Source organism: Thunnus thynnus, chromosome 11 (genome assembly GCF_963924715.1).
Source record: "Thunnus thynnus chromosome 11, fThuThy2.1, whole genome shotgun sequence".
NCBI classification, from domain to species: domain Eukaryota; kingdom Metazoa; phylum Chordata; class Actinopteri; order Scombriformes; family Scombridae; genus Thunnus; species Thunnus thynnus.
In genome coordinates, this window is record NC_089527.1 from 8,505,443 (window position 1) to 8,530,591 (window position 25,149).

Below are 25,149 nucleotides of genomic sequence, written 5' to 3' on the forward strand. Positions count from 1 at the left end.
TGGAGGCTCGGTATATATTGACTGCAAGGTCTCTTTGGTGGGCAGGCTGTGAGTTCGGCCGGTGTTTGTGTGAGCATGCGGGTTTCAGCGCCTTCTTTGTGATACCTGACACACACTCCCCCGCAGGTCTTTATTTAGGGTATACTATATTAAGCACTTTCCCATTGAAATACAGCACCAGCTGTACTGGCTGTGTGTTGTGGCTGCTGTTGCAATAGGACTAGGCTGTTCCCCCACTCACTGATAGCCTGTGTTTTTCTCTCATGCAGACAGATCTAATTCAATTAACTCTAATATTCACACCATCCGTTAGAGCTGAAACACATGCGTGTAAAGGGAGCGGACGTTGATTGTTTGAATGATAGAAGTTTTAGTTTCCATTCCACTATAATGGTTTATTTCCTTATTACAGGAAGACTTTACATTTAATTTTATAATAGATAGTCATTTCATACGTTTGAATGATCTGGGTAAACTGTAAGATAATAATAAGAAGACTTTTTGCAACTACAATTTAACTATTTTCATGTTCCAATAATATCTCTAACACACTTGCTGTTTTATATCAAAGTAATCCATCTATTATTTCTTTTTTAGAAATTTGCAGTGCAGAAGTTGGACTGTCTCGGCTCAGTGAATAACTGCCACTTTTTGTCTCTCCCGGACTGCCTGAGGTGAAGCGAGGCTGACAAAGAAGCAGCAATGGATGTGTTTGGTGGTGCACCACGTTTCTTGGCCTACCCAAGACCTGTGATGGTACAAAGTGGGACTGATGCAGTCCTAAAGTGTCAAATTGGTGGTGATCCAAGACCTGCTGTTATTTGGGAGCGAAACAATGAAAAGATTGACCCTCAAGGACGATATAGGGTTTTCGAGGATGGAAATGTTTACAATCTCATAATTTCAGCTGTGACCACAGAGGATAGTGGTCAGTACATATGCAAAGCAAAAAACAGCATTGGGGAAACATACGCAGCTGCCACACTGAAGGTGGAAGGTGAGGCACAAGAGATGGAGTTACGAGAGGAAAATAAGCCACGATTCCTCATCAAGCCCCTCTCCACTCGTGTCGGCCGTGGGGAAGATGCCGTCTTCTCTTGTAAGCTCTGGGGAAGCCCACGACCAGAGGTTGTCTGGGAAAAAGATGGCAGGAAACTCAATGAAATATTTGAAAGCACACATTTCAGTGTGGGCTATCAGGACGGTGGCTGGTTCCAGCTAAAGATCTTTAAGACTCGTGCACCAGATGGTGGTGTATATACATGCAAGGCCAGGAATGAGTTTGGGGAAGCATTAGCAGGAGCTGTGCTGCTCGTTGATGCTGGCCCAGGACACGAGGACGAAGGAAATCGTAATGGCTACACAAATGGCCACTGGAAAACTCACCAGGGAAAACAGAGGAGCGGTAGGCAAGTGCCAAACCGGCTCAAAGACGACCCCCTGACCAAGTCAACAAAAGTAAAAATGTTTGCAGTGACAGAGGGCAAACATGCCAAATTCCGCTGCTTTGTGACTGGAAAACCCAAACCAGAAATCATTTGGAGGAAAGATGGCAGGCTGATACTGTCTGGAAGGCGTTATTTGTTATATGAGGACAGGGAAGGATACTTCACACTCAAAGTTCTGTACTGTAAGCAGAAGGATAATGGAGTTTATGTTTGTGCTGCATCAAATACTGCAGGGCAAACTCTCAGTGCTGTACACCTGTCCGTAAAGGGTAAGTCAAGATAATTGTCAGTGGCTTCAGAGTTTCCATTTTTTTTTAATGGTAAGAAATGTACATACAATTTAAAGAGTAAATGTAGACACAGTTTCAGCCTGTAATGTTTTTTGCAGTAAGTAACGGGGTGAGTAAGGGTGTGGTTTGTCCTTGGATCAGATTTCTATTCATTTGATACTAGAATGATGTCAGTGAGATATCTCCAGAGAGAGACTCTGAGATCATTTATTGGGATATGACCAGAGCAGGAAGGCAATGCTTTTTTTATCTATTTATTTTGTGCCATGATATTGTTTTAGATATTCTGAAATAATATGCTTTGTTATGTAGAAAGCATACAAACATGTTAACATATTTATGTTTAAGGAGATACTGTGCATACAGTTTGTATATCAACTACAACACAATGTTGAAAAAAACAAAGACAAAACATACTTTTATTAATATTATAATTATGAAATTATTCTATAAGGACATGATATCAAACAACAATTCTCCAAAAAACTAATTTGACAACTGAAATATATACCTGAACAGTACAATAATGTTTATTATCACATTAATTCAGTCATGAAAACAGAAGATAGTGGCCACTGCATATACAAAGCAAAAAACAGCACCTACTAAAGACTAGTAGATATTGTATGATACAGGCTGCTGCTTACAAACTACTTGAGGAACTTAAAAGGGCTTTGCATCAGTCAGTTAAATTCATAAAAGGGCAGGTCAACAGGCCAGTTAAATGCAAATATGATCAGCAATCAAATTATATGACACCAGCTGCATTAAAGGCAATTTGATCCTGGGTCCACTGGAGGATTAATGAAACGTATTAATGATCTGAAATCGACCCGAGAGATATCTAAACAGGCAAAGTTCATCAGCATGAGGCAGATTCCAACAGCAGTATGATGTCTGCAAAGTCACTTAGCTTATGAAAGGTCTAGGGGGGCCACCATGTGATCGACATCTTTGGGAAGGGGATCATATTTCGCACATGGCCCAGAGAAGTCCAAACTCATGGCACCAACAGAAAGCATTGTACCGTATCAGTCAGAGATAGAGAAAATAACACTGAGATGGGATTAATGGTCAGTGGTGGCTGGAGGGCAGATTTAAGGGCAATTTAAATGGATGATGTCTTAGGTAATCAGTTATCTATAAGTTTAATTGGAATTGTTAATACATTTGTAAGATAAGGAAATAAAGAGCTTTGCACACAGACTACTAAATACAGTCCACATTCTTTTGTTTACAACTGTCTGGTACTGTCTGATGGTGTCAGTTACAAACAGTTTATTTTCTATCTAACACCATGATGTGTTAATGACCTTTCCATTCCTCAACTAAATGAGCCACTTGTCTCACGATTTTGCTCATCTTGTTTGCTTCACTGGAATTTACTGCCAAATATGTCTCAATTTACTACAAAGACATAGATTATGTTCTGAGTTTTCACAGGATTGACTCACCTGAAGAATTGATATTGATGAAGTGACACTAATATCATTTGATAGATAGAAGTAAATATGTTTTCTTTACTACATTAGGAGACGTCATATTGGCTTAATCAAACTGGTGTTCTTCCTCCTCCTTGGTGCCAGAGCCACCTGTGCGGTTCAAGCAGCCTCTTATTGATCTAGAAGTATGGGAACGAGACTTGGCTGTTCTCGAGTGTGAAGTTCCAGAGGACTCTGTTCCCATCACATGGTATCTGGAGGATAGAAGACTGCAGCCAGGGGCCAAATATGGAATGGAGGAGTGGGGAACAAAACGGCGACTAACCATCCGTGACATTGGAGTTGATGATGATGGGATTTACCTCTGCGAGATGCCCGATGGTGGGAGAAGTATTGCAGAGGTAGCTGTGAAAGGTAAATCACAATCAGATAGCTTCATTTGAAAAGTACAATAAAATCACAAGATACAACAGGACCTTTTTAATAAAAACTGTTGAGGGTCCAGAAGAGATGGTTACATTAAATTTGGCATCATCAAAACCAAAGTTTATCTAACTGAAACTGTGACAACCATAACCCTTAGTTTGTCTGTTTTCCTTCTGTCATTTTGAAACATATACTGTACCATAGGCCTGATGAAAGTCTATGACAAAAACATTGTTTCATTAATAAACTAAACACTGACAGTGAATGCAAGTGCAAGACCTTCTTCTTACAATTTCATCCCTTCTCTCTTTCTTTTGGGAGACAGTGACACAAGGCAAATCCTGGTAGATGAAAACTGTAATGCCACTAGAAAACATAAAATCAGATGTCTCAAATTTGTCAAGCCAACTGAACTTTGCAAAAGCAACCCTTTGTGTGGTGTTACTTTTCATCAATGTTTTTTCTACCAGTGTCGAATGGAAAACACATCAAACTGGCCACAAACAGTATTGTTGCTTGTTTTGGTTTTGTTGTTTTTCTTTGTCCTACCAAAAAAATGACAGCATCAGTCATTTCAGCAAATGCCTAAAACTACATATGTTTACAATCAAGTGACAAAGCTTTGTGGCGGCCGTAGGAATTATGACTCTTGTCTGTCGGGGATGAAGGAGGAAATAGTGTGACATGGTTATAGAGCCACAAAGTCTGCAGAGGAGGTAGGTCGCCTGGTTGGATGGGTCAACAAAACATGAGAGGCAGCTGCTCTATTCCCATTTCCTTCTGCCAGTCAACAATGTGTCTTAGAACCATGACCACAATCCCTAACCCTCACCAAGTTGTTATTAATTGAACCAAGACGATGAAAGTCCCCTAACCTTAACCAAGTCTTTTTTAAACTCAAACAGTGATCTTTCCCTAAACCTAATGAAGTTGGTTTAATACCTTAACGTTACCAAACTCAATCAATAATGTATCAGATCAGGTTTTTTTCACAGTTGGAAGGTCCTGACAAAAAAATGCCCTGCTAATAGATGTGTCAGATCAGAAAATGCTTATGTGTCACTCTGAAGGGGAGTCAAAGACAACATTTTTGCTATTTAATTTGTAGAACTTTTCCATTAGATACAGGATCAGGATCCTTTTTCTGTTAATGTGCTGAGGATTCACTCACTTTCAAAGTCTCTCCTTGCAGGTACAATTTTGCGGAAGCTTCCAAGAAAAGTGGATGTCTTGGAAGGCGAAAATGCTGCCTTTTGTGTTGAAGTAGAAAAAGAAGAAATGGACATACATTGGTACAAAGATGGTGTAGAGCTGCGTGAAACACATAAGACCATCCTTAAGTCCTTTGGTCGAACTCACATCCTGGTTTTCGTCAATACAATGCCCCAAGACTCCGGCCTTGTGATTTTCCTTGTAGGCAGATCCAAGACTTCCTCTCAGCTAAGAGTGAAAGGTATGGTCCTTTATGAATAAATTGTAGCATTCCAAAAGCAATATCTGCCACAAAATTAATAGAAAATAGATCTATGTATGAATGATGATCTATGTTAATGAATGATGGGTTTCTCTTGCTTCAGCCGCCAGACATTGTCCTCCCAGTTGTCCAGTGGGTGTGCAGATCAACACAGAGCGTGCCAATGCAGCTCTTCTCTCATGGGTTCCTGCTCAGGACTCACGAAAGAACCCTCCATCTGGATATGTGCTTGAGCGACAGGAAGTGGGCACTGGCTCACAGGAGTGGCTACAGTGTTTGACCACTGACTCTGCAACCTCTGTGGAGATCCTCGGTGACAGCGTACCATGTGAAGCTGATTATCGATTTCGCATTTGCAGTGTAAACAAATATGGAAAGAGCAACAATGTTGAGTTCCCTAGAGCAGTTCACTTGGGTAAGTTCGCTGTTATGGTGTATGTGTGGATTTTTTAATGAATGAAATCAGAACATGGCTGTGGACATTGCTTACTAAATCAAGTATAAACTTTTCCAGTTCCAGTGGCCAGAATACAAGCTCCCTTACAGGATGCCTTGGTGCCCGAGGGGCAAGATGCCCTCTTCTCTATTGAGCTCTCTGCTTCTGTTATCGGCACATGGTTCTTAAACGGTACTCAGCTTCAGGAGGACGAACGTTATTCCATGCGGCGGACACGAACACACCAATCTCTTCGCATGAGAGGAGTACGTGATACAGACAACGGAGCTGAGATTACATTTATTGCCTATGGCATTCGGGATTCTGCAGCACTGTACATTCAAGGTATGTATGGCTCCCTGTCATAATTTGTTTGAGTATGTGTCTTGATCGGCCAAAGATTTGTGTGTTCTAGTTTTTTGTCTTATATTAACTGGAATTGATAAAAAAACTGTGCAAAAAAAACAACTTTGAAAATCTTAAGTAAAAAGACATAAACTTAAATATGTTTACCATCAACAATGCAAAAATGAAATTAATGTACTGTATCCTTCAGTTCATCATCCCTAATGACAAGACTCAGTGATGTGAAAAATTCGTTTTTCTAAAATTGGCAGCTCCTCTTGTCAAGTTTTCACCACTGTCAGAAATGGATCGAAACAAATTTGTAGAAATTGGGAACCCCATTGTGCTCTACTGTGAGCTGTCAGACCCTGCAGCTCCAGTGCACTGGTACAAGAATGGGACGGAATTACAAACAATCGAGGGTCTTCATATCCAGTCAGAGGGCACCATGAGAAGAATTGTCATCCAATCAGCAGAGTTCTCACATTCAGGAGTGTATTGCTGTGATGCCATTGATGACGTCATCAGGTTCAATGTGGAAGTAGAGGGTAAGTGGCAAGTGTGTCTTACAATACTGGTTTGATATTTTTCACAGAGACTAACCATCTTCATTGTCACTTTTTACCACTTTTTCTTATGTTTTTGCATATTATTAATGCATTCCATCTTTTCTTGAAGTTATGACATTTACAACTTAACAAACCATTAAAATATCTAAATATCCATAGCCCCACCTGTGAGGTTTTCAGCAAATCCAGATGCTGAGAGGAACAAAACCATCCAAAGACATTGCCCCATTATTTTGCAATGTGAGCTGTCAGATCCCTCTGCTCAGGTGCACTGGTACAAAGATGGGTCAAAGCTTCACCCCCAAAGTGGAGTAGATATTCTAACTGATGGCTTGGTGAGAAAATTGGTTGTCCAATCAGCAGATTTTTTCCACTCTGGGTTGTACTGCTGCAAGACAAAGGGTGACACCATCACGTTCAGTGTGGACATCAAAGGTGATTTTTTTAACCTTAAGCAATGTGAAAGATTAACAAGCTCCTCCTCAGCAAAGAAACTAACTCTGATGACACTCTTGTATGTTGTCTGTTGCCTTTCTTCTTAGAACAGCTAAGCTGTCACCTTTTCTTTGACTGCATTACAGCATGTTAGCTATTTAGCTATCAGTTTGACCTTAATCATTGAAACCAAATAAATTATGATGAATAATCTTAAGGGCTGGCTTGATATTGACTTAAGGTTGACATTAGATATAACTATATCTATAGCTCCACCCGTGAAGTTCTCAGCAATTCCTGAAGAAATGAGGACCAAGTCGATCGAAGCAGGCTGTCCTCTTGTACTCCAGTGTGTGGTGTCGGATCCTGAGGCCGATGTTTGCTGGTACAAGGATGAAATGCAGCTCATTTCAAACTCTGGATTAGAAATCCACTCAGAGGGAAATACAAGGACTATAGTTGTTCAGTCTGCAGAGCTGTGCCACTCTGGTGTGTACAGATGCACCACACTGGATGATACCATGGACTTTCAAGTGGAGATCAAAGGTGACTTTACACTTTTTATCTTTTGCGTTAATATTGTAACATTACCTCCTCTTGCCACTAATAATCCCCGCTTCTTCTGTATGTGGTTTGAACGATTGTTTCATGCACATAACCTTAAAGAACTGTTAATGCAATACTGTAGGTAATTACTATTTATTATCATTTGTTTTGTGACTGCTGTGGCTGTCCCTGAATTTAAAGTCTCCAAACCCCTTTTCATCTTCTGCTCAGCAGTAACATTTTTGCAAGGTATCCATTTCCACAGTCTTGATTTTATTTAGCTGTCCTGAATTCCCAATGCTAGCTATACCAGTGACGTACTCTACTATCTTTGACGTTGAGAGAACCAAGTCACTTGAAGCGGGCAAACCTTTGGAGCTGGAATGTGAGGTTGCAGACTCCACTGTGCCTGTGTGCTGGTATAAAGATGGTGTAAAGCTCTTACCGCAGAATGGGTGGATTATACAGAATAATGGCACATTGAGGAGACTCATTATCCCATCTGCTGAGTTCTTGCATTCAGGGCTATACAGCTGTGAAACATCTGATGACACTATCCACTTCACTGTGGATATTAAAGGTGATTTTTATTCAAATTTGTTGAATCTTAGAGCAATTTCCTAAATCTTTCTGGAGACTGGATACAACTAACATTTATAATATCCATATTTGTCTGTGTTCAAGTTGTGTTTTGTGTGAAGTTGTAACTGCTTCTTAAATTTTGGTAAAAAAAATTAATCTCTACTGACAAATGAATATATTTATGCAATCCTTGAACATGTGAGGTTTTCTCCTTGAAATTGGATATTATGAATTAGTTCCCCATTTGGGGAAGCTGAACCTATAACCCCTTTCTTAATCAGAGTATAAATATGCACTGTTAAGTCCATAATTATAATATGAGTCATCATCTTTAGCTGCATCGTTGCCGTTGTCGCCCTCACCCGAGGTTGTGGAGAAGCAGTCACTTGAGGCGACCTGCCCCACTGAACCAACGTCTGAAATCTCAGACACTGCTGTCCAGGTGTCATGGCAGAGGGATAAAGAACATAATTGTAATAGAGAGCCTGATTTTGAAATGGAAGGCATCAAGAAGACCCTTGTTATTGAACCAACTCATCCTTCAAATTCTGGAGCATACTATTGTGCAACAGCAGATGATGTTGCCCAATTAATTGTAAAAAATCAAGGTGATTTGTTTTTGTAAATGTGTTTGTATTGTAGTTATGACTAACTCTTTACTTTTTAGTCTGTCTTCTTATTTGTTGTTACTATACAGAGCTAACATCTGACAGTTTTGACAGTATCTCTTTAAAGTCAATTATTCTAAAACCTAAAATAATGTACACTGAAAATATCCCCTTAATGATTGTCTGTAGTGCCATCTGTGACATATCTGCTTGGTCCTGGTGTTGAGAAGACCAAGTCTGCTGAAGAGCACTGCCCAATTGTTCAGCAATTTGAGATTTCAGATCCCATTGCCAAAGCCTGTTGGTACAAAGATGGAACCCAGATCTACCCAAAAGGGGAAGCTGACTGTGAATCACAGAGCAGCAGCCAAGCCTTGCCCCTCCAGTCACATCACTTGTCTGGTGATGGGAGTTTTGGCTGTGAAACATCTGGTGATGCACAGTCAAATGTGGTGAAAGGTGGTGTTCCACATTGTACCTGCACAATTACCAGTCAAGCATTTAGTTACATACCTGAAGCCATCACCCAGCTCATTGTCTTCTCTTTGGCTTTGTCCAAACAGCAGAGCAGTGTCACTATGGTGACGAGATTGGTGAGATAGCTGATGCATCTGCCCAATACACTGTGGATGTCAAAGGTGATTTGATATATTTCAACATCAGTCATCCATGTTAACCCAGCACATAAATGCCACTAACAATAGTGGTGTATTTTATTGTTAGCTCAATCATCTGAGGCATCTATACATTTTTTGTTTTTCCTTAAGATATTGCTTTTTGTCATATTGTCATCTCTGGTCTCATGTCATTTCCTGCAGTTTTTGGCTCTTAATCAAACATGTGGGTGTTTAGTAGCTGAGTAGCTGCTTCTCAACTAACATATATGTTGTGTTTGTCACTTCATTCTTCATTTTAACAGACATCTTTGCTTGTAACAAGCCGCTTGCAACTCTTTAAGTCCATCTTATGTCTTATTCATCACCAAAACCTCTCATTCACATTGCTGCCCCGAACCTCTCCCCGTTGCAATGACAACGAACTCTTATCAGGAGGGGAAGGGGAGGAAATTTATGTACTTAAGTTTTTTTAAATTAATGAGAGAGGTATTAGTGTACAGATTAATGGTATAACAGTATTAGGAGTCAGTTGAAGGGGGAGATATAGGAGCTCATTCTCAGACCAAACCTGGTCGACCTTCTTGTTTGTCTTTGCAATGGATTATCCCATAACTCCATGCTAACCCACACTGATGTAAAATTCTGTTATGAGAAGAACTATTGAGACCATCAACCACTGAAAACCTTTCTCTGTGTACACCACAATGCTTATAGCTACACCGCCAAGGCTCTCTTCTGACCAAGAGAAGAACAAGTCGACTGAAGAGGCTTATCCTGTTGACGTTGAGCGCATTTCCTCGAAGCGCAATTCTGGCATCTTCGGCAGCAAGAGAGGAGATATTCAGACATATGAAGAACATTCCAGGGAAATGACAGCTCCTCAGTCAACTTATGAATATACGACTGACTGGATTACATCTAAACAGCCAAATGAGCTCTCTGACAATCAACAAATGATAAATGCCAAATCTCCAGTTTACTGTAACTCTGTGCAGCCAACAATAATGAAATCTGACACACAACATGACAATAAACAGTCCACAGAATCACAAGGTGAGGAATTCATTTACTATATACAGCATGCAGAAACCCCATCTGAACAGCTTGTTACTTCCCTGAAGACAACTGTCCAGTCAGATGAGTTTTGTAATATTCTACAAACTGCAACTGTTGAATCTGAGGAATCTAATGTCAAGACTATAACTGCCCAATCAGAAGAGCTACATAGCTCAGTACAGATGGGGGCTGTCCTATCAGAGCAATGCAATCCCCTACAAACTTCAACTGCCCAATCAGGGCACCTTACTAACCACTTACAGATTTCAACATTCAAATCAGATGAGTTATGTGACTCTGTAAAAACTGCAACTCTCCAGTCAGAGGAGTCCTTTAAATCCTTACAGTCTGGAACTCTCCAGTCAGAGGAGCCTTTTAAATCCTTACAGTCTGCAACGGGCCAAACAGAGGAGCTCCACAATTCCACGCAGATGCCAGCTATCCTGTCAGGGAAGCTTCTTGATTGCTTACAGACTGAAAATGTCCATTCAGAGGAGCTCTTTAACTCCTTACGGACTGCAAAAGACCAGTCTGAGGAGTTAAGCAGACCCCTACAGACATCAACTGTCCAGTCAGAGAAACTCTGTGACTTCCCTGACACTGCATCCCTTCAATCAGTGGGATTGCATAACTCTCAAAAGGCAGAAACTATCCAACCAGGTGGGCAATACAACATTCTACAGTCTGCATTTGTCAGATTGGATGACCTCTATCACACAGGACAGGCAGTGCCTAACCAATCAGAGGTGTCAATGCAGGCAACAACAGTCCAAGCAGATTGTCATCACATGATGGAGGCAACACAAGACCAAGTAGACAGCACACTTAACTCTGGGCAAAAATCCACTACCCAGTTTTCAGAGCCTAACCATGTCAAGCAGGCATCTACTGTCCAATCAGAAGAGATCTATCTATCAAGGATGTATGACAGTCACTGGAATGACTATGTCACTGCAAATAAGGTGGCTGTTGAAGGTGATTTAAATGGTTAGCATTATAAAACAAAAAATGGACGGGCACAATGCTGACATTGTGTAAAATGAAAAGATTGCTTTTTGCAATCCTTGACATTTTGACAATTTCTAGATTTACTTATTTGATTTTGTTCATACTAAAACAACTTTTGTAGTCAATGTAAAACTTTGAGCTTGTGTGGTCTGTGAGAAATATTAAAGATAGGGAAAACAGTAAAAATATTAGCTTCAAATCCTAACTTGAATGCCTAGTCTTAATTCTAACCAAAGATACCTTGTTAGTATACTAATATAACATAAAGATATATCTTTTTAATTACTTATTTTAACTCATAAGAGTTATTGGCATGACTAATCTTGTTTTGAGATTTTGCTCTTTTGTTGTTTGAAAGCATCATTTTTGTTTTAGTCAGTAATAGTGATGCAGTTTTCTCTTGATGTTACCTCAAACATCCCCAGCTCCACCTGTGAGAATTACAACTCTTTGTGAGGCTGAGAGGAACAAGTCTGTTGAAGTTGATGAACCCATAGTGCTGCGATGTGAAATATCAGATCCTAACGCTCAAGTTACTTGGTACAAGGATGGAATAAAACTACATGAAGCAGCTGGGCAAGACATGCTGGAAGAGGGTTCCATAAGAACACTGGCTTTCCAGTCAGCAACGCTGTCTCATGCAGGGATTTACAGCTGCAAGACAACAGATGATGCAATGCAGTTTCATGTGGATGTTAAAGGTGACAAAGTTGTTTTCATCTGCTCTACAAATAGATTTTTAGTGAGGATAAAGTACATCAAAATACTTTGGTTTTATAATTGCATCTTTCAACAGACAGAACACAAGCAAAGAGCTACCATAGAAGAAATCTCAGCTTTGTGCTACATTTATGTGCAGTTTGCACACCAAAATCACAGTGGGTCATCATTTTAATAACAAAACAATTACATAACAATAGGCTACACATGAACACAAGTAGGTCTAAGTAGGTAGAATCTTTACTGGAGCAGGTTTATATTCTTTGTAAAAAAATTACCGCCATGCCAATTTGGACAGGATTAAAATCATAGACATACTCTCTTGCATTTTAATTCTAAATCAAAATACCCTTAGATGCAGTCAGTCCCTAACTAAAACCTACCTACTTAAGTAATAACACTCTACATTTTGGCTAATCACTTAGCCTGTAATCTTATTTGAGACAGTGTGGCTCCATCCGCTTCTCCCTTTTCAAGTCTGGCTGTGCCCAGTATGATAGCTTGCAGTGTCTTTCATTTAGACTACATCCACACTAATGTGTTTTCATTTTAAAACAGCATTTTAAAACAAAAAATGATCTCCGTCCACATGAGCGTTTTAGCACTCTTTCAGAAATAATCTCTGTCCATAATAACACGCCTGGTGGAACTGTTACTGAAAGTAACACATGAGTATAAGGCGGTCAAGAAGCTGGAAAACATAGATTGGGAGTCATCACCTAATAGGGGCGTGACGAGTCAGTGAAGGACATGTCGTGACTGATAAGACCCAATCAGGAAGCGAACCTGGGTGTCTGCATTGTTGTTTTTAAAGTCTCCGTTTTCCACCCGTCCAGACTAAAACGCGATCTCTGAGTTTTCAAACTAAAATTCTCTGTTTTAGGGGTTCAAAAATGCCAGAGTAGTGTGGACGCAAGGCATAAACGTAGCAAAAGTTATGTGTTTTAAAAACGCAAATGTCTTAGGCTGTATTCAGACCAAGTCAAGCATTGCAGCACACCATCTGAGATGTGGTGCGGAGTGGGCGTGTTTGTACTCTAGAACATAACCGCTGTGAAACAATCAGAAAATAATGTTTTATTGAACTGATTCACCCGCTTTCTCGCTACCACCGCTCCCTCTCTTCATCGTTCTTGTTCGACCACAGTTTCTCTCTCTCTTTCTCTTGTAGTTTTTAAAATGACTTGGGAAACTGACAGCAATGTCTAACTTTACTTTTAAGGTTATCAAATGAAGAGAAACATCTTCCCCTCATCCTAGTAGCGTCTTTGTACTCCCTCATGGCAGGTTTTGCAGCTCTGATCAGTGTGATTGCAGGCTGTGACCACAGCGTGACGTCTGGTTGTGTTTCTCCAAAAGTTGCCTATGGATCAACTTTATCGCCACAGGCGGGCGCGACACTGCTGTGGCCAAAACCCCCACAGCCTAAACACACTACTCTCATTGAAACGAATGGGAGGACTGGTGTTTTCACCACACCGCCTGATTTTTGAGTACAGCCTTAGTGTGGATGTAGCCTTAGTAAAGAGGGCTCACACTCACACCATTTAAAGTTTTTACTTAAACTTTAACAGTTAGTAATAAAGCTGCTCTTTTTGAAAGGTGTTTAAGTACCATAAAACTGACTGATTAAATTAGGTCTATCTAACTGACCAAACCCTTCTTCTTTAAATGTCCTTAGATTTTTTGTCCAAAAAAAGCTCTGAGCAGGCTGTTAATGTTGATGTCCACTGTGCTGGAGAGGATGATGAATGAGTTTAGATGATAAATGCTAACAAAATAATTATCATTTTATCATGATTAAAATATAGAGGTGCACAAATTTGACTTGCCATTACAAAAGTAAATACCTATTTAGCTCAGAATATGGACAAAATATCCCAGAAACACAACTGTTCTTTGGAGAATGCTAGTGGAACAAACACTAGTTTGAATAAGGGATGGCACTTTAGCTCTCTGTGGCATGTTATTGGCATTATACACTACCCTTCTTTTGATTAAATACCTATTTTACTGTCTAACCTACTTTAAGCCTTCTTTGAGCTTGATTATTAATTTATAAGTGCCATTTTCCAGTAAAATCTGAATGTCATTCAGTTGTTTTCTAAATTTTACTTTAAGTCTATCTTGTTAACTGGACAATGAAATAAAAAGATTTCTATATATTTTTGATGGTTGGATGTGCTGCTGAGGGCCTTGGTTTCAGAATTGTGCCTTGCTTCATTTGGTTAATAACACTACCTTTAAAAAAAAAAAACAACTAATTGTATTTCACATTCCATCCTGTAGCTCCACTTCTGAAGTTGTCAGCTATATCTGAGGCTGACCAGAAAAAGACAGTCATGGCAGGCTGTCCCATTGCTCTACAATGTGAGCTGTCAGACCCCGCTGGACAAGTCAGTTGGTACAAAGATGGAACAGAGCTCCTACCTCAAAACGGAGTAGACATCCAGTCAGAGGGCAATGTGAGGAGTCTAGTTGTCCCATCAGCAGAGCGGGCTCACTCTGGCATATACCGTTGTGAGTCAAAGGATGATGACATCCAGTTCGATGTGGAAGTAAAAGGTGACGCTCAGAAACTCTGTAGTGCTTCATCTGTCTTGCACTGCCAACTAATTGTAACAGCAAGTGGCTAAGTCACATTTGTCTAATTGCCTAACACAAAATGGCTAATTCTGTGCAAGTCCTAATGACTTACTGATTTCCTGACTTTTTGCCTACAGTAGAACTACCAGCAGAGTTTGTCTGTTATCCACTAAAATATCTCTGGATTGGTGCAAAATTTGGTGCAGATATTTATAGTTCCCAGATGATGTCTCCTCATGTCTGTAGTGGCCCACTGACTTTTCCTCTAGCTTCACCAGCAGGTTACCTTTGTACTGTGATGTGTGACCAAAGTCCTGCTAAGCAATCCCATCAGCTTCAACTTGTTTAGTGCCAGATAACAAATGTTAGCTTGCAAATATGCTACACTAATATGGTTACCGTGGTAAACATTATACTTGCTAAATATCAGCATGTTAACATTGTCATTGTGAGCATGTTAACCTTCTGATGTTAGCATTTAGCTCAAAGCACCATTGTGCTTATGTACAACGTAGCTGTAGACTCCTTATTTTGTTGAACTTTTATGAAAGTGAAATTAACAAATAAGCCCTCTTTATGCAGCTTTGCAATGCAGCTTCTCATCATGCATGATAAATATCTTAAGAAAGCTGGCATTTCATATCTTTTTTTTTCTTCAATGGGACTAACTGGATACAGCTTCTTTAACAGAAACAAGCACTAGGTCACTTTCTTGTTTGTGTCTGGCCTGTGCTTTTTGTCTGTAAGTTGGTGTACTATTACTGGATAACATTGAAATTTGATTCTAGCGCTTTCATTTTTTGTTGTACTTCTTGTCTTTGTTCATTCAGCTGTTGTGTTTATGTTGTTTTGTGTGTGTGCTTTGTTCTGAGTGACTTTTGTCATCTGTTTTGGTTAAAGTGAATCTTCAAATTCTTTGTCATTGAATATACAGTAGGTTGGATACTTAATTTTAAGAAATTACATTTATAAAGTTTATTAAGACACTCTTTTTGCAATATCTGAAACCTATAGCTCTACCTGTGAAGTTCTCAGAGCTTCAAGAGACGGACAGGAACAAGTCCGTCCATGAAGGCTGTCCCATTGTCCTCAGCTGTGAACTCTCTCATGATTCTTCTGCTCATGTCGACTGGTACAAGGATGGGATGAAACTCCTACAACAAAACAATGTGGAAATACAGTCAGATGGTCTAACAAGATCCCTTGTCATTCATTCAGCTGAAAGCATACATAGCGGTAGCTATGAATGTTCAACAGCAGATGACACCATCACCTTTAAAGTGGATGTACAAGGTGATCTATTTATATCCTTGCTTTCTTCGTATCATACATACCACATCCATCTTGTTCTATGGTTTGAGTAGTAAACAGAATTTGCAATGTTGTGAGTGTTCATGGGAACATGGTATGACTGGCTGGAATGTGTATTGTGTCTATTGTTAGTGTATTCATCTTTTCTCCAAAACCCTTGTTATTTCCTTCTCTTAGGCCGATCGCCACAGATCATGCCAATCCCACTATCAGAAAAGCACAAGGTGGTTGCAATTGGTTTTCCAATTGTTCTCCAGTGTGAGGTCTCTGACCCTGTTGCTCAGGTTTCCTGGTTCAAAGAAGAGGTGGAACTTTTTTGCAAAACTGGCCTTGATATGAAAAGAGATGGCAGCCTCAGAAAATTAATAATTAATTCTGCTAAGGTCTCTGACTCTGGCTTCTACAGCTGTAACCTCGCTGATGATGTTGTGACATTCCATGTGGACATCCAAGGTGATTTTCTTATGTTCAGTTTTAATGAGCTTAATGAGCTTCTAGGTGTGAGATGAACATTTTAGCATATCTCCTTAATTACCCTTAGCTGTACACTTTTTGCACAATTAGTTTTGACAGATCTCTTAAATAAAATGATCTTGTAACATTGTATGGAGACAGAGAACTCCTTATGCTGTATGTGCTAAAATAACCAAACCAGAAAGTTTTTTGTGTACAACATTTCTTGTTAAATGATGTTCTGACAGCTTAACAGCAGTACTCTGCAAATCTTATAAACCCCCTCCAGCTACTCCTGTGAGGTTTTCAACACTTCCAGAGGTCGCAAGAAACAAATTTGTTGAAGCAGGCTGCCCAATTAAGCTGCAGTGTGAAGTCTCAGAGCCAACCGCCCAAGTCTATTGGCAGAAGGATGGAGAACAGCTATTTCCAAAGTGTGAATATGAAATCCAAACAAAAGAAAAACTGAGAGCGCTGGTTATTAAATCAGCAGAAGTCAGACACTCTGGGGTGTACAGCTGTGAGGCCGCAGATGACCATATAGAATTCAAGGTGGATGTTGCAGGTGATCTAAGTATTTTGAGCTTTGTCAGAATCACTAACTTTTTTTCAGTTAGTGCTTGGCAAATAAACTAGAATGCAACATTTTTAGAATAATAAGATAAAAGATAATGTGTACTAATAGTTAATTATATACAGTACTTTATATGATTTTGATGGAAATATTATGTTGAGACAGTTTTTCTATTGGTGATCAAGTACATAAAAGATCAAAGATTATTTAATATGAACAATTATTTACTTAAGTAACACCAGCTAATTGTCATTCTCGCCCTAAGAAGTATGTATATATGTATATGCTAACTGCCCTGCACAAAAACAGCAAACAAAGTTAGCGACTAGCTGGTGTGCACAGTGGAGCATTTAGCATGTAAAGAGCCAGATGTTTCCCTCTGGAATTGGCTCACGCCAAAACAGACTTCACAACAGAATGAATGTTGGACTTACATTTTTGGGGGGACCACAGGAAAGACCCCAAATTAATGCTAAAGTTTCTTCTTATCTGCTGGATGTGTAAATAGGCAACTGTTTGCTAATGCCACAACAACCTTTTAAGGTGATAATATGTCAGTGTTGTGTTGACAGATTGTCCTGCAGAAAAAGACTGTTGCACTTGCTGCTGTGTCACACTGGCGAGACTAATGAAGTCTGAGCTGCTGATGCTGCAGACTTCCTGTTCTGAAAGGGCATTAAGGCTGTACATATTCTGTATTAACAATCCAAATTTCATAAACAAATAGACATACAGACAGAGAGAAACAAATCAAACTACATTTTGCCATTTAAACTGCTGTCAAATACTCATATGTATCTGCACAATGGTAAAAACCAATCATTTGAAACTAGAATGATGTTCCAATATACTGGTTCACTAATTGCATGCAAGTCCATGACTCTAGCTGTCTCGATGCTTACTTTGGTAAGCACGTACTTGCTAAAACTAAACTTTACTTTTATATCCAAGTATGTGACAAAGCACAGCATGGCAAATCTGATTTCTTTGATACTTTGTTCAATGAACTGAAATTCCTATAGCACTGGTTTGATTCTTAGCTGTTCCAGAGGCTGAGAGGAACAAGTCTGCTGAAGCAGGCAGCCCAATCAAACTGCAGTGTGAGATCTCAGACTCAAGTCAGCCAGACCTGCCAGTAAGCCAGACCTGCTGGTTTAATGATGGAAAAAAACTCTTGCCAAAATCGGGAATAAACGTCGATTCAGAGGGCAATAAGTGTTCACTGGCAATAAAGTCAGCAACGTCTTCATTCTCTGAGGTGTACAGTTGTAAAACTGATGATGATTCAGATTGCAACGATTTCTATGTGGAGGTGGAAGGTGATATTCAAAGCTTTCTTCTTGGCAAGATCTTGTCATCATAGAGTCATATACACTTTCATGATCTCTAATATCTAAAAAGGAAGCAAACCTGATCATCATATTCATCATAGCTGATTTCCCTCTAAAAAGCCCTAATTTCATCAAACATCTATCTGTTTTTTCATATTAATGTTTCATATTTAAAGTCAGTATATGAAGAAATAGCATGCACTCATGCAATAGTATGAGTCTACTGTTTTTTCCAGCACACCTATGGTAATAGCTTTATATCACTGCACTGCTTTAATTAACATTTCACTTTGCTTTGAAAGTGGATTAACAACCATGGTTGATTATGACATCTATGTAGAGTAGTAATATAGAAAGCAAGGCTTGACATAAGCATGTCTCAGCTGTGGAAACCTGACCTTACAGCTACAGCGTGCATGAGAATAAACAATGAATGCTACTTCCCAGTAACAACTTTCTTCCTTTGTCTACTGTTTTCTACAGCGCCTCCAGTAACATTTGCTGATATCCCAGAGGAGGACCTTTTCAAGAGTGTTGTGGAACAAGAACAGCTTGCCCTGTCATGCGAAGTAACAAGGGCTGATGGTGTTGTCCAGTGGTACAAAGATGGAACTGAAATCCAACCAAGCAACAATATTACAATCCAAGCAGAGGACACTCAAAGAAATCTGACAATCCATTCAGCTGAACTGTCAGATTCAGGCACATACACATGCCGTGCAGGAGACAACATTTTAATGTTCAAGGTTAATATACGAGGTAACAAAATATTTTATCTCTGAAAATGTATTACATGAATACTGTACACAAATGTATTTAAATACCTGAATGGACAGTAGATAATGTGTGACTGTCATACATTCTTCTGCTTAAGAACCTCCGGTGATGATAATCTACCCCAAGGAGGATGTCCACCTCGACCGTCACGTTCCTGAGGAAATCATTCTGAGTTGTGAACTGTCTCGTCCAAACGGTGTTGTGAGCTGGTACAAAGATGGCCAAAAGCTGCAGGAGAGTGAGAACATCAAGCTCAAGATTGAAGGCCCTTATCGACGACTGAAGATTATTTCCAGTGGTGTGGAAGATTCTGGAGAATACGTCTGTGATACAGCTGATGATTCAATATTCTTTAACCTTAGTATTACAGGTAAAATCTCTAATACTACATACAGTATACTTCATATATATATATATATATATATATATATATATATATATATATATATATATATATATATATATATATATATATATATATATGTGTGTGTGTGTGTGTGTGTGTGTGTGTGTGTGTGTGTGTGTGTGCAGTTATTTCAGTATTGTAACAACAAAAAACCCTATGGGTAGACCATGGTACTCAAGGCAAGACTATGCTGCAAAAAAACAAAAAAAAAAACGAGTTCCTACGAAGTTTAGTCCGAATATGTCCAGAAGAGTGTCTCGTGTTTACACTGAAACTGTTCTGAATCATCACACTCAAAAGTTAGGCAACAACTGGAGGTAATGCACACTTTTGGACTCCACTCAAAGAAAGCATACTGATGCCCTTAGCATTGCCAAAGTTAGGGATTAACTGATTCATCAAGGATCAAAGATTGATTCACAGACAATCCTGCAGGTGATACACGCATCAACCTGATACCCAGATAAGAGTGTAGATTCATGTAGCATTTATCAAATTAATGATGGCTAAATTGGATCCCAATGTCCATTTTCAGAACCTCCGGTGCGGATTGTATCCCCAAGTCAATCACAAATGGAACTGTGCCAGCAAACGTCCGAGAGGATGGTACTGAGCTGTGAGATCTCACGGCCTAATGCAATGGTACGCTGGTATAGAGACGGACTTGAAGTGGAGGAGAATGACAACCTTATTCTGGAGGTGGATGGTGTCTACAGAAGACTTATTATACCGGAAACTACAGTCAAAGATTCCGCCGAATATGTCTGTGATACAGCGGATGACTCAGTGACATTCTTTGTAAACATAGCAGGTAAGGAAACTAAAGACTGTGACAAGAAGGTTCTCTAAATGTGTTATTGTGTCAATGCATAACCATTACTAACACATCATCTTCTTTGTGCACAGAGCCTCCTGTTCGCTTTGTACGTCCACGGAAGACAGCAAGTAGAGTAGAAAAAGTGGTTGGGAGTACTCTGGTTCTAGACTGTGAGGTTTCAAGATCAAATGCTGAGGTCACCTGGAAGAAGAATGGAGAAGAGGTAGAGGACTCCAGAAATGTCACCATCCTTGAAGATGGTGCCATGCGTCAATTGACCATTCACTCACTGACAGTTGAAGATTCTGGGCAATATGTCTGTGATGCAAAGGATGATGTGATGGACTTCCATGTAAAAGTGCAAGGTAGGTCATTATACTATTATGCATGTATACAGTATTCATTTTCTACTCTATTAATCTATTAGGTGCTCATGATCCAGATGTTGTGTGCAAGAGTTATTATTGATTATATATTGGTGGGACCAAGATAATTTATTATAAAATGTTACTTTACCACACAGTTTGCCCATTTCATTTATGGCATTCATGGCCACCTCAAAATGGAAATATCTCAATTAATAAAACTATTTACAACTATATATAATGAAATTCTTGCTGCACTAGCATGAAAACTAAAACTATGCAGATTCAGACCACATGATTGACTTCCTCCATAAGATAATAACGTTTGCCTAAAATGGATGAAAAAAGATTACTCTGTTTCAATGCAATCTTTTTGTGCTCATTTTCAGATTTGCCTGTGAAAATTCTCGGAAAAACTGACGCAAAAACAGAGAAGCAGTTCTTAGTATCTGATGACATTATTCTTGTGTGTGAACTATCAAGATCCAATGCGTCAGTCAGTTGGTACAAAAATAACCAGCTAATTGATGACACCGAGCGATACTGTAGTGAGGAGCAAGGTGTTTTCCGGTCACTGGTTGTCCTAAATGCTGGGCTCGAAGATTCGGGAGAGTACACCTGTGATGCAGTGGATGATAAAATGGTCTTCTATATCACTGTCAAAGGTAATCACATTATTAAGCAATGTAAATATCATCCATCTTTGTTTATGTCGGAGGATTAATGAATGATACTGTGTCTTTCATGTTCAGAGCCTCCAGTAAAGATCATTGGAAATTCAGGCCACCCAGAGCATCATATCCTGGTAGCAGGGGATGACCTTATTTTGGAGTGTGAGGTGTCTAGGCCAAACGCCACCGTTCAGTGGTTATGGAATGGCGAGATACTGAAACCAGACACTCGTGTAAAAATTGACAGCTATGACGTTGTTAGGAAGCTTGTTCTCTCTGGACTTCAGCCCTCAGACTCTGGAAAATACATTTGTGATGCCACCGATGACAAACTGACAACGATAGTCGAGGTCCAAGGTAAGATTAAAATGATTCTGAAATGTTTCAGATTTTCTTTCTTTAGTTTTTGCTCAAAGTTCCGTGTATAAACATGGATTTTACAAGCAACTTTTTAAATCTCATTTTTCACAGAAGCACCTGTCATGTTTGTGAATAAAGAAGTAAATAATAACATCTCAGCATATGAAAATGAGAATGTTACACTGTGTGCCATTGTGAGCCGAGAAGGAGTTAATGTTCGGTGGCTGAAAGATGGCCAACTATTGAACGAGGACAACATTCACATCTCCAGTGAGGGTAACACCCACAAGCTCACCATTAATCCCCTGCAGCTGTCAGATTCTGGAGAATATGTCTGTCACATAAACACAGATGAGATGTATTTCAGTCTTTTAGTCAAAGGTAAGAATTTGGCACTCTTAATCAAAATGTGACCTCTATTCCCTAATATTTACTTGAGTATAACTGTCACAAAGGTAACATCCCTGACATTTATATTTCCTTATGTCCTTCTCATCAGAAATGAAGGTGAAATTTATCAAACCACTGGAGAACATTGTGGCTCTGAAGGGCAGCGGCCTTACATTACGATGTGAGATCAACAAGCCCAAAGGAGATGTCCAGTGGCTAAAAGATGGCCAGGAGATCTCTCCAAGCCGTCGGCACACAATACGGGCACAAGGTCGAGAGCGAACCTTTACCATCCATGAACTAGTGGATGAAGATGCTGGAGAATATGCCTGTGAATCCACAGGTGACAGAACCTCAGCTATTGTCACTTTAGAAAGTAAGTAAATGTAAATCTTGCAACTTTAAGGGACAGTTGGGATGGTTTAAAATAGTCAATATGCCATCTTAAAATTTAGAGCACCATGAATCTAATTCAGTTGAATGCTTTGCCTTTAGCTCCCCGTGTCGTTGAGTTCATAGCGGAGCTTCGTAGCATCACGGTCTGTGAAGGAGAAGATGCAGTATTTAAGTGTGTGGTTTCACCAGAGGACACTCGCTTGGTGTGGTACTTAAATGGCAAACAAGTAGCTCAGAATGAGCACACTGTCATTTCAAGCAACGGACTATGCCACATGCTCTGCATCCACAACTGCACGGTTTCAGATAGCAGCAAAGTGACAGCTGATGCAGAGGGGTTGGTATCAGAGGCAGAACTCCAGGTTCAAGGTGAGCTGTTGTCCTGTCCATTAACACTGTCATTATACACAGTATATTTGTTGCAATGAATCGCAGAAGTCACAACATTTAACAATCTTTTACTGTCCAATAACGTCTTATCTTGCTGGTTGTTATCATATTTTTCAAATATGAGCTATTTTCAGCAACACTGGAATGAATGTGAGCATAAAAGTAAGAGCGTTTGAATGCCCGTGTACCATTAGTACCACATAAGCATACATGTGATAAATAATGACCCTTTCAGACAACTTTAAATTGTTGAAGAGGCGCCTTTGACGGCTAGCGCTTAGCAGCTTCTCCTGTTAGAATTCCTCTGCTAACTGACAGAGACAAGTGGCTCAGTGGTTTTGGCGTATGCGACGCTGCAGGGGGCAATGCTCCTCAGAGCTTCTTGCTTGCTCTCTGTGTTTGAACTTGCATTGCTGATTTTCTTTGGCCTTTATGTAGTTATATAAAAATACCTAAATTGTTTACATGACAGATGCTGCTATATAGTAATTCTATATAGTAATTCCTTACATTCATTTTTAGAACAACAGGTGTTGTTCACCAAGAAAATGACACCAGTTATAGCTGAAGAGTACAATGAGGCAACCCTAGAGGTGGAGGTGAGTGTGGATACGGGTGAGGTGCAGTGGATGAGGCAAGGGGTGCTGATCCACCCCGGAGCCAAGTATACCCTGAAACACAAGGGCCGAAAACACAGTCTCACCATCCACAAACTCACCATGTCTGACCGGGGCATCTACAGCTGTGAAACCCTCCATGACCGCACGCAAGCCCAGCTCACAGTGGAACGTGAGTGTGCACGTGTTCGCACTATGCCCTGTTGTTGTTTGTTTACCACCGTTGCCGACGACTCCACCTCTTGCACGCCCTCCATCACTGCTCCTTGTGAAGGCAAGCTCTATTAACTGAGTAAGAGTAATTTGAGTGACTGGGGCCCAGGGTGGCACTTGTACTGGAACATGATGGAAACCAACAGGTGACTCGCAGCCCAAGTGGACTCTCAGACCAGAGTTTTTTGTATTGACACAAGATCAATAAAGCCTTTCAGTCACCACATTGAAGGCAAATCAGATCACGGTTTTACAGGAAGGTCTTGATAAACAGTTAAGATGCTATTGCTCAAGGGTTAGAATTACATTTATAAACCGAGTAAATGTTCACATTCACAAAGAACTGTTTACATTTTTCTGGAGCAGCAAGCAGAACAACCTATAAAAACCAGCATCTTGTAGTGATTAAGACGTACTTGTGCTTGTTTTTTCTTTGAGCATGCTTCTTAGATTTCTTAGTCCTATGATCCACAGGCCAGTGGGTGAATTAAAGGCTGCTCTTTCAGCACTAGTGTGGGTGGGAAGGGGGAAAGTCGGGACTTCAGGCTGCTGTTGGCACCTCCTATGAATTTGGATCTCCTCTCATTGCTTCTAAATTTACACGCTGGCCTTCAAAACTAAGATTGTTGTCATCAGGTCTCCAAAATAAACACTCCTTTTTCCCCACAAGGAATGCTTGTCTGTGTTAGAATAAGTGAAAAATGTTGGCAGTTTCAAAGCTGGCTTTCATGTAAAGCCCTGTACTCAAACGACTAAAATATCGGCTTGTCGATGTGTGCCAGTTTGTATTGTTTGACTGCAGACTGTTGCATACAGAACAGACTCCAAGCCTATTCTGTAACAGAAAATGGACACCGTCTCTGCTCAGTGTTAAAAGTGGAATGAAAATGCTTGCCACTGGAGTCGATGTTTGAAACATACCCTTTGTGTGAGCACTATTCAGTTCTCAGTGTACTGAAAAGTACTAACACAAAAAGTACCAACAGCTAAATGTGCTTGTACTCTGTCTGCTGCTGTTGTATTACTTTTATGTTTCATTTTACACAGTTGTACAATTTTCTTTACAGCTCGAAAAATCACAATCAAGAGGGGGTTGACTGACATAAAAACCACAGAGAGAGAAACAGCCTCGTTTGAGGTGGAACTGTCCCATCCCAATGTCCCGGGCACCTGGACGAGAAACGGAATTCAGCTTAAGCCGACGAATCACTTCCGCATGACTGCCAAAGGACAAGTCCACAGCCTCACTATCTCCAACCTATCAGTAGAAGACACTGGCACCTTCACGTTCTGTGTAGAGAATCTGAAAACATCTGCAAGGCTTGCCGTCAAGGGTGGGTCATTTATAAAAAGAGATGTGCCAAAGTTTAAAAAAGGGGGCAGTGAAATATTTTATTGCACTATTGTAACAATATCAAGAGACTTTAAGTTTCTCTACAAAGTTAAGAAATGATACACCATTTATTTGTGTATGTGGTCTAATTTAAAGT

General features: G+C 39.9%; 1 protein-coding gene across 16 annotated transcripts in view; it reads left to right on the forward strand.

The window, feature by feature from the left end:
• obsl1b (obscurin like cytoskeletal adaptor 1b) overlaps nt 1–25,149 on the forward strand; it is a 39,002-nt gene that overhangs the window by 1,268 nt on the left and 12,585 nt on the right. The window contains exons 1-30 of one of the 16 annotated variants that reach the window (XM_067603058.1): nt 202–330; nt 598–1,717; nt 3,325–3,594; nt 4,799–5,059; nt 5,184–5,495; nt 5,595–5,861; nt 6,134–6,409; nt 6,590–6,865; nt 7,136–7,411; nt 7,716–7,991; nt 8,329–8,601; nt 8,791–9,060; nt 9,165–9,239; nt 9,933–10,271; nt 11,708–11,983; nt 14,292–14,567; nt 15,603–15,881; nt 16,077–16,352; nt 16,642–16,917; nt 18,741–19,016; nt 19,132–19,404; nt 19,976–20,251; nt 20,347–20,622; nt 21,012–21,287; nt 21,375–21,650; nt 21,765–22,034; nt 22,153–22,419; nt 22,539–22,808; nt 23,352–23,618; nt 24,727–24,993. In XM_067603058.1, coding sequence (XP_067459159.1) covers nt 703–1,717; nt 3,325–3,594; nt 4,799–5,059; nt 5,184–5,495; nt 5,595–5,861; nt 6,134–6,409; nt 6,590–6,865; nt 7,136–7,411; nt 7,716–7,991; nt 8,329–8,601; nt 8,791–9,060; nt 9,165–9,239; nt 9,933–10,271; nt 11,708–11,983; nt 14,292–14,567; nt 15,603–15,881; nt 16,077–16,352; nt 16,642–16,917; nt 18,741–19,016; nt 19,132–19,404; nt 19,976–20,251; nt 20,347–20,622; nt 21,012–21,287; nt 21,375–21,650; nt 21,765–22,034; nt 22,153–22,419; nt 22,539–22,808; nt 23,352–23,618; nt 24,727–24,993 — 8,563 coding nt within the window. In that variant the 5' untranslated portion in view covers nt 202–330; nt 598–702. The other 15 variants (XM_067603059.1, XM_067603057.1, XM_067603061.1 and 12 more) reach the window with 15 other exon arrangements.